Source organism: Scleropages formosus, chromosome 11 (genome assembly GCF_900964775.1).
Source record: "Scleropages formosus chromosome 11, fSclFor1.1, whole genome shotgun sequence".
NCBI lineage: Eukaryota > Metazoa > Chordata > Actinopteri > Osteoglossiformes > Osteoglossidae > Scleropages > Scleropages formosus.
In genome coordinates this window covers 3,572,870-3,591,179 of record NC_041816.1, presented here as the reverse complement: position 1 = coordinate 3,591,179, position 18,310 = coordinate 3,572,870, and the positions used below count along the sequence as shown (strand labels likewise).

The 18,310-nt window shown below is 45.8% G+C and overlaps 1 protein-coding gene across 7 annotated transcripts in view; it reads right to left on the bottom strand.

The window, feature by feature from the left end:
* LOC108934708 (transcription factor SOX-6-like) overlaps positions 1-18,310 on the bottom strand; it is a 158,269-nt gene that overhangs the window by 91,570 nt on the left and 48,389 nt on the right. For 4 of the 7 annotated variants that reach the window (XM_018752755.2, XM_018752760.2, XM_018752758.2 and 1 more), the window contains 2 exons: positions 3,075-3,315; positions 945-1,155 (listed from right to left, as the gene is read on the bottom strand). In XM_018752755.2, the coding sequence (XP_018608271.2) occupies positions 945-1,155; positions 3,075-3,308 (445 nt within the window). In that variant the 5' untranslated portion in view covers positions 3,309-3,315. The remainder of the gene's footprint in view (positions 1-944; positions 1,156-3,074; positions 3,316-18,310) is intronic. The other 3 variants (XM_018752756.2, XM_018752757.2, XM_018752761.2) reach the window with 1 other exon arrangement.

Below are 18,310 nucleotides of genomic sequence, written 5' to 3'. Positions count from 1 at the left end.
TATTATTATTATTATTATTATTATTATTATTATTATTATTACTACTACAACCACAAACCACTTAAACCTTCCAACCATTTTTAAAATAGAAATAGTAATTGTGTAAAGCAAAAGTCTGAGAGTCTTTCAGTTGAGGATTACTTTCTCCAATACAAAATTAATTTGGTTTTCTTAATGGCATAATGTATTTCAAGGGACTGGGGTGCTAACACTTGCAGTGTTCCCAGAAGGATAAAATGGGACTCCGTGGTGTGAGTTTCATGGCCTGACAGTTTCCTTTGGCACCGCAGGGGCTGCCGCATTTGGGAAAAAGTGCTCGCTACCCATGCTTGGTCACACTGGATGGAGTTCAGGAAAAACATAAAACAGACCTGGGTTTGTCCCTTACAAAGGTGTTCTACCAGTGCTCTGTAAGAGTGGAAGATAGACATAGAGATGCCACCAGGATGGTAATTGTCACCCAGTAACAAGAGTTCTCCAAGATTAAGGAAACTACCTTCAATAGCTCTTCAAGAATAAGAAACCTTTCCAGAACCTTGACAGCTTCCCAAATGGAGATGAACTTAACAATGAAACCACTCTGAGGCACAGAAAGCTCAACTTTGAAAACCTCAACACGAGATGAACTGCTATGGAACCTGGGAGGTGGAACTCACCTTCTCGCAGACTGGAAATATGTGTTACATGAGCTACATCATTCATTCAACATCATTCATGATCCCACGACTAGAGCTTCTAAAAATATTGGCTTATCTTCAAGTTCTCATGGGAATTAAAACTAAAGCTTGGCCTGCAAATTCATCTTGATCATGGGCCTCCGTGGAAATGAATGGATCTGCCCTTCAATGAAGTTTTATTATTCAAAGCCTACAATGCCTGAAGAAGGTCTCCTACCACACACAAAAACACACGTATAGGGAGGCGTGAGGCCGGCGATTTCATACCGTCCTGCTCTGTCTTTGTCATCTCTTCAAGCTTCTTCTGCTTCAGCGAGTCCACCACATCGGCCAGGCTTCCCTTGCGGCGCTCGGGCGTGCCGAAGGTGCACCCCCCCAGCAGTTCCGCTCGCTCTCGGGCCCCCTCCTCGGGCTTGTGCGGTGAGGTAGAGTTATTCCGGAACGAGTAGAGGGAACACACCTTATTGCTGTCAGATTCCTGCAAGCAACCACAGGTCGGGAACACTGATTCACCATTGGTTTTTTCTGTCCACCCAAAACCCTATCGATACATCTTTCCATCACTGGTGCAGACATTCAAATTAAAATACTGGATCTTTTCACATACAATACCAGTCAAAAGTCTGAGTAAAGCATGGCAACCTGGGTAATACCTGTGCGGGATGAACTGGACAGAGGAGTGAAAGGAAAACAACAAAGCAGTGTCCTAAATCTCGGAGAATTGCTGGAGAAGAGCTGGGAAGACATGGCACTACGGTTACTAGCTATTCCTCAAACACTCAGGAAACCCAGAAGCCTGCAGAACATCAGCGGAACATTAGGCTGATCTTGCTACAGGTAGTTTTCCCGAACTAGGGGTAGTCCTGGGTTTGGCAGTGCTTAAGTGGCTTCTATTGGATGGGCACTTTCCAAATCCAACACTAGATTATCAGCTGGCAGGGGTACAGGGCATTGGCCACACATAGCAGCCAGAGCAGCCAAGGGGTTCGAGGGAGCAGCCTGGGCTTTTTTTACAAATCAGGGTCCAATGGATTAAAAACGCAAGTACAAAAAGAAGTGTGACATTCATTATCCTACAGTTCAGACTGGAACTCTCCAAAAGGCTGTTTTGTGGCCCACTGGGGTTTCTTATGGGCCCGTCCATCAAAAACCTCCACCTTCTTTCATTCTTTATCCCACAAGTGCTACTGATCTCTCTCTGTTGAACATATCAAAACCTTTCCATTATGGGGCTGCATGATGACTTTGGTTGCTACACAGAAAGCTCCAGACGTGATCTGCGAGACAATATGAAGTCAGGGTAGTCTGCAATGTTCTGACACTCCTGTACCACTGCGAGAGGTTCGCATTCAGCCGGGACTTATAGCGTAAGTGATATCACATCACGCTGGATGTCGCCCCAAGCTGTCCACGACAGACAAATCACTGCACTTGTTGTGTCTAATTATAATGTGAGCCTTGCTGCGTGACGCTGGACCATCTGGGAATAGAGAACTGTGTCCCCAGCATGCGAGGGGGGGAGGTGCAGGACATGGAGGGACTAAGTATAAGAGGATTGCTTGAAAATTCCCTGAACCCCTAACAATCGATGATGTACAGGCCCATATATGGGCCCCGTGCCTTCTGGTCCACAGGGATTTCCAGCAAAGGGAGCGGTGGGGACACAGGGAGGACCCTGCATTCTCCACTCAAGGACTTCCTGCCACTTTCCACGCTGCTGTCACATGGTGGATTGGATACGCAACACAACCGTTCAGCCTCTGCTCTGTGCCCTGTGCGGGAGGACGTCAGGGAGATTGTGAGGACTTACAGTTCGCAGGCATGCCTGTCCAAACCACGAGCTGTCAAGGCTTTTGCTGAGACCATCCCGAGGATTTGGACATGGCCTGGGACATGTCGGGACCTGAGCCAGCGGCTGCGTGTATGGATTGTACGTGAGCAGTGAACACAACGGGGAGCAGCAACCTCTGCTTTCGAGTCCCGATGGGAACAGTCTAAAAACGGTTTTGCTGGTCGTCATGGTTTGAAAATGAAGAACGCCGTCTGCAGCCCAAATGGAGACTACTAATGCAGACATAACGCCATCGAAAGCCTTTGCGGCATCTCAGCAATTTCCTGCAATTGGGCCTCCGCACTGCTCAGAAAACAATTAGGACACCAACGTTTGTTTTGGCACAACAGTAAAATGCTAGACGCCTACGTTGTCACACAAAGCAGTGACATCCTGGCCTGTTTCACCCTCTACCGGGGTGATCAAATCCCAGACTCTTAAGGATGAGACCAGAAAACATCTAATAAATAATTGTCCCTCAGACTTCCCATCGCTCGGTGCATACAAATCAGTTAGCTTTATGATATAGGTGATATGCTAATATTTGCGTGTGTGCGCGTCCTCACCATGCGCTGCTGGGCCGACACCATGCCGTCCCAGTGGGACTCGGGTGGGATGCAGTTGATGGCGGACAGCTCATCAGGGTGGGCTTTGCCCTGCAGAAGGCCATGCAGGGGCAGCTGGGGTCCACCGTGGGGGTCCACGCTCTCTTCCTTCTCCCAGGGCAAGCGCTCTTGGCTCATGGCCTCCTCTCCATCGGTGGTGGGGGTGAGCGGAGAGGTGGCTTGTTTGGAAGACATTGCTCTGCTGAAGGAGACATGCACGGCTGCTCAGCAGTGATACAAAAAGAACCCGCCGTGGAGAAACAGACCAGATGTTTTTAAGCAGGAAAACACCAAAATCATCTGGGATCAACAAGATTCAATAACCAGTCCTCACATTGATACCCTTAAGCAAAACGCAGAATCTCAAACTGCTTCAGGAAAGTTCTGCACTTTTCGCCCTTTTAATTTCAGATCTGCTAAGCAAGGAAATAGTTTTAGTGTTATAATGCTCTACCAATAGTTACAATAATGCTCATTCCAAAGTAAGTGAAGAGAAAAGCATTTATTTAGCCATAGTAAGTTACCATACAGCCTGCACACTGAAAGATTTTGCAGAGGAAAAAAGTCACCTAAATGAATCTACGAACAAACCGAGACATTCCGATAATTTTCTAGCATTCAAACAGTTGAAGTATGACCAGTAATATAATGGCACCAGTGTAAAGCTAGAAATTACGCCTTACTGAATTCTATGCGCAGATTGAATTGGTGGTGAGACAACATGTGTATCACCAGAACAAATTTCTTCACGCGCAACCTTGTCAAACAGTTTGAGCAAAAAAATGAAGCACTTAGCTTATAATGAACATGAAATACCAAAGCAAGTGGTATTTCAAGGTTAACACCTTTTCCTCCCACACGTGAATTAATTGCAGATATTTTGCTTATATGTTAGGTCATGTCTTCTTGCAAAAAACACATTCCAAAAAACAGATCAAGAACCATCCATCATATTTCAAATAACCGCTGTATAAAGCTCTTGATTTACGTACGCACGAAAAATGATGAAATTGTTTTTAACACAAAAGCTATCTTCATCGAAGGCCACGCTTGTCATATCAGCTGCAGAGAAAAGCACAGAGGTTAATTTCAATTTAAATACAGATTTCATAAGGCAGCCAGTGTTTCATGTAGGATATCACAGCTAATTTGCCTTTTCTCGTAATTAATGAGGACACTCTTTGGTTGTGTCCTGCAGAGATTCAAATTAATACATAGTGAAGTAATCTAATTAGGCCTTTTGTATAATAACCATATTACAGTATGTGGCTTTGAGGTGGAGGATGAGGAGACACGTACACCCGTGTTCTGCATTCCTTTCTAGCACTCGATATTTCGCAATGGACGTGCCGCGTGTGACCCTGAAACCCTGCTGAATGCAGCATCCATTACCGTGGGTCAATGTGGACGCTGACCTCTATCAGGACGACTTCAAAAGGGCTGCGATGCGGTGGAGAATTGATGGCGTCTGGCTGAACCGGACCAGGACAAGCGCGGCCCGGTCCGGGTCAAGAATCGTGGAGCGATGCCGCCGTAGGGAACCAGATCTGCCCCAAGATTCTACAAACTTTTCCTTTCCGAGTTTGCAAATCTGACACTGGGAGAGATGGTTCTAACACCGAACTGCAAGTTAATCCATCCACTCAGGGCTTTTTTCAGTTGACTCCTTTCTCTGAAGTGATTTACTATGTTAGTTTTGCACACTGAGCTACTTAGGATGATTTACCCACTTATACAGCTGGGTAATTTCTACTGTAGCAACTCAGAGTAAGTACCCTGATCAAGGGCCCTACAGCATGAGAGGGATTTCCTCCATCACAATCCATGGCATACATTCACAGCTCAGTCATGGAGAGCAGCAAATATGCGACCAGTTGTGCGCACGTGATATTCCTTTGGCGTATTGTTCACTGAAGTCTCACGCCTTGGGATCCCCCACGGTACACGTATTAGGGGGATTCACTAGGGATGGGATTCAGACAAATAGTCCGTATCCATATTGCAGCAGATCGAACGAAGGGACAATAGTAGCCATATGTTAATCTCGCAGGCCACGGCAGCTGTGCAAACAGCGCTGGTCTGTTGGTAACTGAGGGGGAAGAGCTTAAAGGCCTGTCTGTTTGTGTGCTGTTTACTTAAGCGAGACCAGAGCCCTCAATTTTAATCAGCCAATAAATTGTTTCCTGTAATTAGATTAAATAGAAAATGATCTCGAGATTAAGAGTGTTAATTGAAAATCTAAATCCAGGGCGAGGTTGGGAACTCGCATGGCAAGCGTGACTGGGTGTCGAAGAGGATGGCTCCGCCCACTCCGGGGGTCCCTAGGAAACAGCACCAGCTCCGGGGTTCCAGGAGCTTAAAACATGTTCACATTTAGCTTTTAACAGTTAGTCAGCTTTTCTCATTTCGTGTCCGATCGCTTGGTCTCTGAGGTGGACGGGACGCAGCGGGGGTGTAGGGGGCAGTGGAGGCAGGGATATGCGAGTGAACTCCGTCCCCTTGGAACACACACACGTACGGCAGCGTTGTATCGGAGCGCAGCAGCAGCAGTTCTGAGCCAGGCTCCATAACACACTTTGTCAGTTGGAGTCAATAATTTATCGCCAGTGCTGAGGGAGGGGGCAAAGGTTGGTGATGAGAGGGGGGCCTTGCTGGCTGGGTGGACTGGAAAGAGTGCAGAGCTCAGCTGGTGTCAGGCAGCAGAGGTAATGCCACACCCCCAGTCACAGATGCACACACACACACACACACACACACACACACACAGAAACCCGTATCAGAGAACTCACTGGCTCAGGCCTACACAAACACCTGCTCCAACCATGTACTGGAGGCCAAAGGGAGCGAGTGGGGAATAAGAGAGCTGTAGATTTACTCAGTCTGGGGATGGAACAATAAAACAATACACGCACACATAGTCGGGAATGGAGTGACACAGATGACAGTGTGCCCCCTCTACACTTCTGGGCAAGTGCTGTAATTCACACCAACTCAATGACGGTTCCACCCTACGATACCTGTGCCGCGGCGCCAAACGCCGGTATCACACCGAGCTGTCGTTGCCGAACACATTTCACGTACGCGAAGCTGCGGTCGAAGCACTTAGGAGGGACCGATGAAAAGGATCAAAACGGCGCAGGATACCAAACCAGCTTTTTCACCCTCGTTAATAATGAAGCCCATTTTCTGGAAAAAAATAAGTCAGATGTATATGTGCCTTTGTGCATATTAAACGGAGAAAGTACTGCCGGCTGAATAGACCTCTCATGAGTCCCTAACAAGGCACTGCCACTCATGCATGATTGCACAATAACAATGGGCGACTAACAAACCGAACTAATCAATAAGTAGATGAAATGCAGCGTGATGTCACCGTCACGGACCCTAGAGTCGTTCCAAGAAAAAGGAGGGTGGAAGGAAAGAGAAAAGGCTCGCATTCAGTTGACAATACTGCGGCCAGGGTATTTATAGAGCCAGGGGTCCTTGAGTGGAGTCATATGGCACGGAATGCTTTGACTCATGAATTGTTGCCACTGATAATGTTTCATCACGCAACAACCTCTGTTTAATTGGTTAGCGTTTGAACGCTCAGTGCTGGTTGCCTTGAAGGTCTCATGACTGTGACCATGTGTTTGTGGATATCCCATTTCGCTCCCCTCCTGCTTCCAGCTCGCTGCTCTGGCTGTCTCACGATGTTGACCTTTTATAGACAATGGTGACGCAACTCCGTGCCGCCCCTGCTCAGCAACCCTGCCCCCACCCAAGGACCGGCAACCCACCTGCTAAATCACAGGTCATTGTGGAAAGAAAACATCTACCCCCAGAGCTCAGGACCATGGCTGAAAAGAGGACATCATGATGAATGAGATACGCACACAAATAACAAGAGGAACATTCAACAGGGCCTTTGACATGAAGCAGCCAGAAGGCTGAAGGTTGCTTTAGGATAGAACCATGTTTTCTCCAAACAGTGGGTCCACACAAAGTATGCATGAAGGAAAATTGCACATAATAAGAGGAAAAAATAAGGCATTGCAAAGAGAGGAGTATCTCTGTACACATAACATTTCTGCCTATTTGCCGTCATAGAGAGAAGAATACCTGTAAGAAATTATTTTAAAACATATCATAACCACTACAGTGAGGGGAAAGTCTCTGCAGAATAAATGCAATTTACAGCACATCTTTCGAAAAGAGAAAATGCTGCATTTTTTTTTTCCGAGCAGTAAATGAAAAAGTTATTACCAACAAAAATTACCGTGTGTTCGACAGTCTAAGCAAATAAAAGTATTATTACTTTGAAAAAGTAGCCATTCCTTATGGTGACTGAAATCGTTTCCCACATTGCGTGTCGTAATAACGTGGGGCTGTAGGTGTGTTACATTCTCAAACAAAACGCATGCTCCTTTCTGAAGCCCCCTTATAGATTAACGAGCATCCATTAAACGCACGGGAACCATCTGAGAATGAAAGAGTTACTTCAATTTACTGTAAATGTGGTTTCTGGGAAAGATAATAAAAATGAGAGCGAGAGAACGAGAGAGAGAGAGAGAGAGAGAGAGACAGGTTTCACAGCACTATGGCAAAAATGCCTGGCAATGGCATTGACGACAATGCAGAGGACTCCCAATGGCCAAGAAATTATAGAGAACAAGGACTCAGAGAGAAGGAGGACTCCTGAAGACCAAGGACATAGGGAGAACAATGAGTCATAGGGGGAAAGGACTCCCAGTGACTAAGAACATGGAACAAAGAGACTTGGAGAGAGAGAGAAGGCTCTCAGTGTCCAAGAATCAGGTGGGGATGGAGATTTGGAGAGAGTGATCCCATATGTTTTCCACAAAGAACTACATTCACTGCTACTGTTGCCATCTCCATATAATCTCATGTAGACCTCTCCAGAAGACACATTTATATTCATTCATTTAGCTGGTGCTTTTCTCCAAAGCGACTTACAAAGTTGAGGTTACAATTATTTACCCCTTTAGACAGGCGGGTCATTTTACAGGAGCAACTGAGGGTAAGTACCTTGCTCAAGAGTTCTACAGCTAGAGGTGGGGATCAAACCTGCAACTTTCAGCTCCAAAGACAGTAGCTTTAACCACTACACTATCAGCTGCCCCCTGTAAGCATTAGATTACATTTTAAAAAATGAAGGGGAGATCTGATCACTGTACCAGACTTCATAAACTCAAAAGAACTTAGAAAAAAATTGTTTATTCCTACATAGTCCTGTTGCTTACAGTTTCTTGTTATAATTTAAGAGCAAATTTTAAATATATTATATGTTTAAACTGTTGATAATTATTATATTTTACTACTCTGTCATTGAACACAAATAGAAATCCAAACTTAATATTCAGAAGAATTCATACGAGAAGTCAAACGTAAATGTATTATTTCAACAATAATCCTAAACGGTAAAAACTATTGAACTGACTGAACAAGTGCACCTAATAACAGGCTGAAGGGCTTCTGATATTTACAGGAAGGTGATCAAGGTGATCACCTCAATTTCCACAGGTGACAAAGCATGACCCGTAAGAATCTCCATCCGGCACCTTGACCCCATACTCCCCCCGGTGTTTCTGCCCCATGTCTCCACTCAGCTTCTCTACATAGCATTATTCCGAGAAAGTCCCGCCACAGTCGCCATGTAGAAAAGCAAAGCCTCGGTTAGCGCTGCTCCCATGGCAATCACAACACCGTTCTACCCCTTTAATACTCCAACCTTTCCGAAAGTATGAAGCGTAAGGCATAAGGGAACCTGGCGTATTGCACAGTGAACTGAGAAAATAATAGCTAACTGTTCCTTAAAAGCAGAAAACAAGTTTTATTATTTTGAAAGCGATATCATATTATCAATCATTCCAACCTATTTATCATTCTGTGGAAATTTAATTTTCAACCAAAAATATTGTGCAGACATGTTGAATGTTGCAGTAGCGTAATACGACAAATGATGCATATAAACACGAAATGCAAAAAAGCTTCAGTGCAGCATTAAAGTTCAGGACCCTTCGTGCGAAATTGTCCAGAGTGTACTGCTGACAACCTTCTGTGCTCAAGAAGTTAAAACTCAGAATATGCTCCCTATTCGACCTGTTGTGTACTTTAAAGGAGCTCTGCCAGAGAGAGCGGAAACTACAGACCCCACACTCAGCCGGCGCTGTTACGGGATGAATGAAGTGACCGTCGAATCCTCGACAGAGGATGACGCCGATGGCTGCGCCTCACTCTCAATTTGTCTAAGATAACATCTCCTTGGACGTCTCTCGAGAGCTGCTCGCAGCTGCACTTCAACCCAGAGCCGCTCCGCTGGACTCGACAGTTTAGCAGTATCGCCTTCGGCCTTCGACGGTCATTCGGCATCGTCCTCAACATCAAGCATAACTCCATCTCCATGACACCGGCACAACGAGGACAATATCATCCATTACAGCCAGTTCCGTGATAAGCCAGTTGAGGCCAAGAAACAGTGCAGCTTCATCGCTCTCCCTGTTGAAGACAATCCCCCCCAGTCTCCCCCCACCCATCCGGCGAGGAACCCACGAGGAGAGGTGTCCCGTCTGCCGGGTCTGAGCCAATCGGCACTTACATGACGATCCCGACTCGGTGCGCCGGCACGGCAGCTTCGGAGCTCGAAGGCATAACTGCCCCCACCAAAAGCCCAAAGGTGGTGGCGGGGGGTCGCTTCGCGATGGGCTGTCAGCTACTACCACAGCATGCTGATCCCTTAACGCATCCGCCGGGAGAAACGGAACAACGAGGAGTCGTCTTAGCGCTGGCAGCAGAAGCCGAAGGGGGGTGGGGACCGGTCGGAATCGGAAGAAGCCGGTGGTTTTGTTTTGTGTGTGCGTGAGAGAGAGTGTGTTATCCTTCTCTCCTCTCAAAAAGATGGTGCAAGTCTTCTGGGGCTGCCAGTTCCCCGTGCGCCTTCTGCGTCGCCGCAGTTCAGCAAACTTTTCTCGGCGGCCCCAGGCGTCCCCCAGCAGAGCGTGTTTGCCGAGCCGCGGCGGAGCTCGGTGGCCCGCCTCCCCGCCGGCCGTAAGTTATGGGCCCTTTGTGAGCGCAGGGGAAGGAAAACAGAGATCGGAATTTGGCTGCAAAATATAACGCGGAGTTCTCCTGTCGGTGGAAACCTGCATTTTTTTTTTTTGTCTTTTTTGCAGAAACAATCAAGCATTGTCGGGGGGAAAAAGCAGCCCTGACAGATGAAATATAGCAGGGGCCCCCCTTTTAGGAAAACAGTAAACAAAGCACCATTCAGGCCAGGGTCCTTTCTGTCATTTATAATGGCGGTCCGCTCCGCCGTGTTCGGCAACGTTAGCGTTAGGGTTAGGGTTTCGGAGCCGGCAAACGGAGTGTAAAACGTCCCGCGGTCGGCGCAAAGGCGAGCGGCAATGAGCGCTGGGAATACCGAGGAGAAGTAGGATCGTGGGGGGCCGCAGGGGGTGTCACAAGTTTCTGTTTCTGAGCGATGCAATGAGTGATAGCAGATGAAGTGGGGGGGGGGGGGGGGGGGGGGGACTATAAAGAGGGGGAGAAGAAGCAGAAGAAAAAGGGGGCTCTGGAAAAAAAATGGCAAAAGACTCACCAGAAAAGTGGGAACAATGTCTAATTATGGAGGAGCGATTTTGCCTGGCACAGGAGCAGCACAGAGACACTGGAGACCCTCAGCGCGGCAAGTGTGAAAGGAAGAGGCCATTCTTCTCCGCGCCTGGTTCCTCGGTCTTTGGCCCGAGTCTTATGAGGTCATCACTGGCAGAAAGCGCCCAGAAAAACTTGGGCTGGTACCACCGCCGTTGGGACATCTGGAATGTGGACACACAGTGGCCCGCTTTCTCTCCCGCTCCTTTCTCTTCCAAAAATAGGAAGCCTCGCCAGCGCCGCTCGCCCAAATTGGAAAACTTGCAGTGCATAATGAGAAGAAAAGCAGTTTTGTTCCCATTCATTCTCATCTCATAAATGGATTTCTGGGGCCGGCTGGGGGAGGGTGTTGATCGGTCCGTTGGTTGGGTGAGGTGGGGGGGTGGGGGGGGTTCAGTAATTACCTTCAACGCTGCTTTGATTAAGCAGTTCCGTTCTTGGCCCTGATTGGACGGCAGCTCATTAGCTACAACGAGACCCACCCACAGGTCCTGAGCGCGCTCCTCGCCACCCCCCACCACCAAAACCATTGCACTTCATTTGGCTTTATAATAACACACAAAAAAGGTGTCAGTGTTTGTCTTTCAAGATGATCGTTCTGCTATTTTTTCCAAATGGAAGGAGGGGTTTAGGCCAATGTGGGGGAAGAAAGGCACACTTGGGCGAGAAAGAGGACGAGGTGCGACAGTGCCCGTTTCATGAGGCACATGTGCACGGATGCGGAAGGAGGCAGTTCTGTTGCCCAACCCGGAAAAGGCCACGCCAAGTGGCCGAGGAGCAGGTCGGCGAAACCCAGCCTCAAAGGTTTCGATTATTCCTGGAGATGGACACCGAGACTGGGGGGAGGTCAGAAAAACACGAAAAGTCATTGTAAAGTACTCAAGATACTGACAGACACGGAAAAAAAAACAGGAAAATCATCAAAAAACTATTTGCTTGATGTCTTTCTCAGTAACTTACAAGGTTACAGCTTGTATACGAATCTAGTTCTTTCCTATTTATACAGCTGGGCAGTTTTTACTGCAGAAATTCAGGCTAAGTGCCTTCATTAAGAGGAGCACAGCAAAAGCTCAAAGCTGGGACCTTCTGACCACAAAGAAACAGCACTAACCTCTATGTCACCTGATGGCCAGGATTTTCTTTTAAATCAGCGAGAAACCAAAGCACTGATTTGTGTGCCAAGTTATAGCTCTGGGGGGGGGTGGTGCGGTGGTGCAGTGGGTTGGAGCGGGTCTTGCTCTCTGGTGGGTCTGGGGTTCGAGCCCTATGTGGGGTGCCTTGTGATGGACTGGCGTCCTGCCCTGGGTGTGTCCCCTCCCCCTCCAGCCTTACACCCTGTGTTGCCGGGTTAGGCTCTGGCTCCGGCTCTCCGCGACCCCGTATGGGACAAGCGGTTGTGTGTGTGTTATGGCTCTGATACTTTGAAGATGCGCATTGTCCAACTTCCATTTATCAAGGTAAGGGTGCTCACATATTTAAAAACAGAAAAAAAAACTACATTTCCCATGACCAATGGACTCTTTTTGTCCAGCTAAACTGTGCACAGTAGTACAGTGTGCGATGCTGTCACTGCACTATTTCCATCTAAGTCGCGGAACTTGAGCATCCGGCAGCACTGACTATCTGTCAGTGTTTTTCTTTTCTTTAAGGAGGTGCTGTGTGCATCACTACTGAATTTCCAAATGGCACCACAAGTGAGGCTCAAAAGCGCTTTCTCAAAGCCCAGGGTTTTCACACGGTCCTCGTCTTCCTGTAAGGAGCAGCCTCCTCGAATTCGGCGTGTGGTGCTCAGCAAACCGCAGGCTCGCTCACGGTGTGGACCCTGGGATGGCAGCACGCCAGGGGAAACGGTAACCGGGGATAACTGCGCTCTGCCTTGTTCCGTCTGCACAAAAGTGGCCCCTGTGACTCGATATTCGTGGAATTTAACAAAGAATTCTAATAAATTTGTAGTCCATATTCCCATCAACATCCTGAAATGACCAGCATTCAGCATGTATAATATATTAGTATTCGTGTAAAATTTGAAATACTTAATATAATTAAGTATTATAATATGCAATTCTTATACATGATGTAATAGAGTTACCCTTTTAATATTTCAAAATACTAAAATAAATCGCAATTTCAGTTTGTCTCGAGAAGCTTCTTGCAATAAATCACCGAGCTGTACGTACGGTTCAAACTGTTTGTTTTACATCTGTCCATTATTCTGTGTTTTCCGTTCTCAACTTTGTTTCCACGGCCCAATTCGCAATCAGGAAAGGTGACATACACCACGTGGTTGTGGGATTACAAAAATGATCACATGAGAAACGAGGCCCAGTTTATGGAACAAGTTTACATTATTAGAAGAAGAGGTCTTACACAATAATCTGGAAAAAATGATGACAATAATAATTTGGAACACCGGTAAAAACTGAAATCTGAGGACAGCTCACAGTTTCCTACATTAAAAGTTTGAGAGAATAAAAACAGGACTAGACACATTATAAAGATGTGTTATTCCACAGAGACACTTCTCGAAGCCCGGTCTTTGGCAATCCCATCTCACACGGTCTTAAGCAACCGACGCAAGCAAACAAAAGGCAGACAAAATCGCCGGCGAAGGCCAGACAAATATTTGCGCTGGGATCGGTGCCCTCACTGTACATGTGGACGTTCACAGGCAGGCCGCCGGTGCGGCACAGCGCAGGATGGCCTCTCGCCTACCTGTCCCAGCACCCGCCCCCACCCCCACCCCCCACATCTGCGGCCCTCGCCTCGTCGCAGGTAGCAGATGTGCGCTTCCCAGCAGTCGGCGTGCGCACCCTGTCTGCAAACAATTGCCGGGGGGCTGACAAAGGTCGGCTCTTGAGCAACGCGCGAGTTATCGGGTGCGCGGAGGCTGCGCGGAGAGGCCCCGGGGTACATATCAGCCCCTGCCTCGCCACGTCGCTCCACAGCTGCTGTGCCTCACATGGTTATATTCAGTTTTATTCTTACTATTACTATTGCTTACTAGACACCTTGATCCGCAGCTGCATCCACAGTAGGGGCAAGCAGGCTGCTATAGTGTTATTTCACTGTGTAAATAAGCCCATTACACAAGGCTAAATAGCTTCTGCGACCTTCCCTTAACCTCACAAACCAATGCAATCCTATTACATTCACTATATACAGTACATGCAGGCGGAGGCAGTAGCTGGAGGTTCGAGGCACCACAAGAGTCTCTTAAGCCATAAGCGCAGCAATTGGGCGTAACGGTGCAGCACACACAGCCAAGGCCTCTTACAACACAACTGTGTGAACCTTGAACTCCGAATCCATTTGGAACAGATCTTCTGCTCTGCCTTGGACTTAAAGTCAAAGTAAATGTCAAACGGGGACCTGTTGCACATACCAGACTAGTCATCATGCGGTGAGGACAGCAAAAGAAAAGTAAAACTAAGGGATGTAGTTATTAATGCTTTTATTTAATAATTTATCATTTCTACTATGATTTTTAAGAATTATGAGAATACATGGTAATCTATACCCGATTTTAAGACATTCCCTGAGGCCAGAGACGTATAAAAAGAGGTCTAATGCATCATCATTACTGCATTAGAAATTTTAGTTTGAATTGTCCCGTGGAAAATACGTGCCTGCAAAGATTAGACTAGTGAAAGGTGTCAGCAAATTTTTAAAAGAACGGGCAGGATGTGAAGCATAAGGTCATTCCAAAAGTGTTCAAAATAGACGGTCGAACTACTGCAAAATGAATACGAAAATCTTTAAAACTCATCCAATTTTCCCGTTGCCCTAATTTCAGGCGATGTTGTAACACTGCGCCGTGCACTTTCCAAGAAAACAAATATGTGAATGTGGCTTTGACTGGCGTATCACTAACTTGTATCAACATTGGCATTATTTAATTTACCAGGAAATGCCAAAACAATACAAAGAACGCATTCTGCTGGCCGATAAGAAGTCGCGATGCCTGAGCAGCTACCCTGTTTGATCCGTGGTTGCCTCAAAAGCCTTATAGCAGTGAGGGATTTAAAATAAATATTTTTCATGATAGGTAATTCAATGGATTAAAAAAAATCCAACATATCTCATATTATGGCAACACCTTTTAATAAGTGTGACCGATTCTATATTTAACATTAACGTTAATTCTACATTTAGCATTAATTCTATATTTAACATTTTTCAGTTGACACACTTAGTGATGGTAACTTTTAATTTTAATTTTAGTTTTCAATTATCATATTCTTTCACCCAAAGTGGGCTCCCACAGTGCACGACTTTAGCCAACTAATACATTTATATCTTCATCAAAAACAACTGAGGTTAGATGTCAAAAGGCAGAGTAGGTATTTAACATCCCAAAGTTGTAAAACTTCAAAGCAAAGGCCTCTGACACAGCGCAGTCAACTTTCCAGTCCCTAAGGGAATGAACTTTCTCCATACACACCATATCCCTGGCCTCATGAGATGGTTATCCTGCTTCTGGACGATCACCTCATCAGGAATGTCTTTACAAAGAGGAACATGAAAGCAGTGACCCCTGGATTCTGCGTTTAAATCATAGGCTGTCAAATGAACATCTCTCCCATTTGACTTGAGATAAATGCTTTACAGCACAGGGGCATCGTAGGTGCGGTGCTGGGCAACAGCTGAGGCCAGTCAAAGTTGAATAGGGACTGCTTAGGTGCAAAAGCGCTTTTACTCTGGCTGGTTGACCGGAAATCCTGAAAGTGCAAGACGACAGGCAGCGGTCTAAATATTGACCCCGGTTTTCTTCTCATCCACAGTACCAGTCAAAAGCCCACCTGAGAAACCCAAGCAATAGCTGTATGGGACAAACTGGACTAGAGAGTGAAAGCAAAGCAACATGTGGGTGTCCTACATCTCTAGAAGCTGCTGCAGAAGAGCTGGGAAGACATGGTACCTCATCTCCTGATGAGACTTGTAAATGAATTGTGAACAAAAACTGGATTCCACCAAGGGGACTCACACTTTTCATAGTCAAACATTCAGTCTCTCGCCAGTGTTGGGCATCACACGTACGTGACATGCTGTGGACGAGTTCAGACGTCCCTAATCCACCATCTCAGATGCAGAATTAAGGCCCACCACCGTGCTGCTACATAACTAGCCGGGACTTTTTTGTTTTCCTCTCCTCAGCTGACGCCTTGCTTATTTGACCAAGTAAGCCATGTAATAGCACTGTTACTGCTGATATCTAGTTCATTTACCACGCTCTTCCAGAGGCTACTCTTGCCTGTTTTGTGTTGTTGACAGCTCCGTGAATATTTCACAGGGTTAATGGGTATGCACTGATGTGAGAATTCAGCAGACCCCTGTGATGACACCCACAATTTATTAGACTGTACTGCAAGGAGGGTAAAGTAGAGAGGAGGACAGGAGCCTCATGAAGAAAATCAACATTATGGAAAGTGATGGGTGAGATGAACTGAGAGATGTGACTCTCAAGGAGACAAGAAGAGGGAGTAATTGAACATGCTGGAGGACAACTGCTAGTGAAGAGGAAAGGAGCCATGCAATGGACAGTTGGAACATCAAGGACATTCTGGTGGATAGGATAAAGTCCCTCAGCCTAGGACCACATGAGCCCAGATCCTGAAATAAATTTTAGTGGAGCAACCTATGTGGTTCTGTATGTATGCTCCAGAACAGATGTGGACCAACCCTGTGTCGTATGTCATTCTGTACAGGATGTGACTATACTGACATGTATACATTTACCAGATGCATTGCTCCAAAGCGCTGTACAATTCAGAGTAAATAAAAGTACATTTCACCAGTAGACAAAGGGCTGAGATACAATCATCAGCACAGTGCCTGTGTGGTGCCAGAGGACGTGGGTTCGATCCCCGCTCAGTCTGTATGGAGTTTGCACGTTTGCCTCGTGTCTGTGTGGGCTTCCTCTGGGTGCTCTGGTTTCCTCCCACAGTCCAAAGACATGCTGTTCAGGTTCACCCATAGTGTGTGAGTGACAGAGAGAGAGTGTGTGTTCCACTGATGTATGATTGAGTGACCCATTGTAAGTAGTGTATCTAGCAGTGTAAGTCACCTTGGTGAATAAGGTGTTTGGGTTGATAACACCACATAGTATCCATTGGAAGTTGCTTTGCAGAAAAGCATCTGCTAAGTAAATAAATGTAAACATACAATTATAGCACAGCTTGTTTGCTGGATACCACCACTTTTCTTGCACATCGTTCGAGAAGGGAATTAGAAAATTGATGCCATAATTGTAAAAAATATACATTAACGTTACAAATGGTGAAGGACTGAGAACAAGAGGGCTTTGGATTTTGGGCTCCTCATAAGTGAAACCATCAAGTAGCAAGAGGTGCAGGACCAGCGCAATCTTGCAGGGGTGTGGGGATTGATCAGGTCCTGTTGGTATCAGAGTGATGATCCTTTCACCCTCTAGTAAGGGGTAAACAGACCCTTGAATGCACTATCATTTATTCATTTAGTAGACACTTTTCTCCAAAGCGACGTACATCTCAGAGAAAATACACTGTGTTCATTACATTAGGAGAAAGACATAGTTGCAGACGTGATTCTGAAGTACAGTTTGTTTCTTTCCACTTATAACACGTTGCATTTTACATGCACAACAATAGACACAAAACAGCAGAGAGGAAAATGAGTGCATACAGTCACTGACTGTTCAGGTGAAGACACGGCCATGTATTTCAATGTCAGAGAGGCTTTTTTCATCAGGTGCGAAATGCATGCGTTTCTGAGGACCGCACGTCACAGCCAAGGCAGCTAAGAAAGCCCACTTTCCTGACGGTTTTTGGCCTTTTTCACCGTGAAAGCGCCTCCATATTGAGTTTTATTGCACATTTTTGAGAGGTACGTGCGAGGTAACATAACTGCATTCATTATGAGGTCTACCTATGAATCATTTGAAGGTTGGATAGAAAGACATCAGTTCACCTTTACAGTAATAAGTCACTTCTGTTCCTTGCACTGTTTATATTATTATTCTTTGTTTATTTGTCCGACGCTGCCCGCAATGTTCGGCTTGCGCGCTAAGCTCCGCACAATTATGCACCTATTTATACAGCTGGGTGTTTTTACAGGAGACTAAGCCAACTATTTGTAAAATACTTGTAAAGATTTTTTTTTTTTTTTTTTTACAAGTTTTTGAAAAAGTTCAGAAAATGTCTTATTGCATGGTTTTTAAAGTGTTCTTAAAGCAACACCAGTACTTAAGAGCAGATGTGCACCATTCATTTCAGCATTGATTCTTTTACATTTGAAAAGCAACATGTAATTTTGTGATATTTTCAGCTACAGCTGAAAACATTTGGTGCCAGTTAAATATGTGTGAATAGTTTTGTTATTTGTGTTTCTAATTAATAATAAATAGTTCCATTAATGCACAACGCAGATCACACGTTAATAATCACCTGTGTTTCTTAGTTATCAAGCAGCATGACTCCTTAGTTTATTTTTCTCGGAGGCAACATTTTATCACTTTAGCATTTTTTTAATTAACTATAATCAGATCAGCAGTCTCTACATGAGACCTCTTG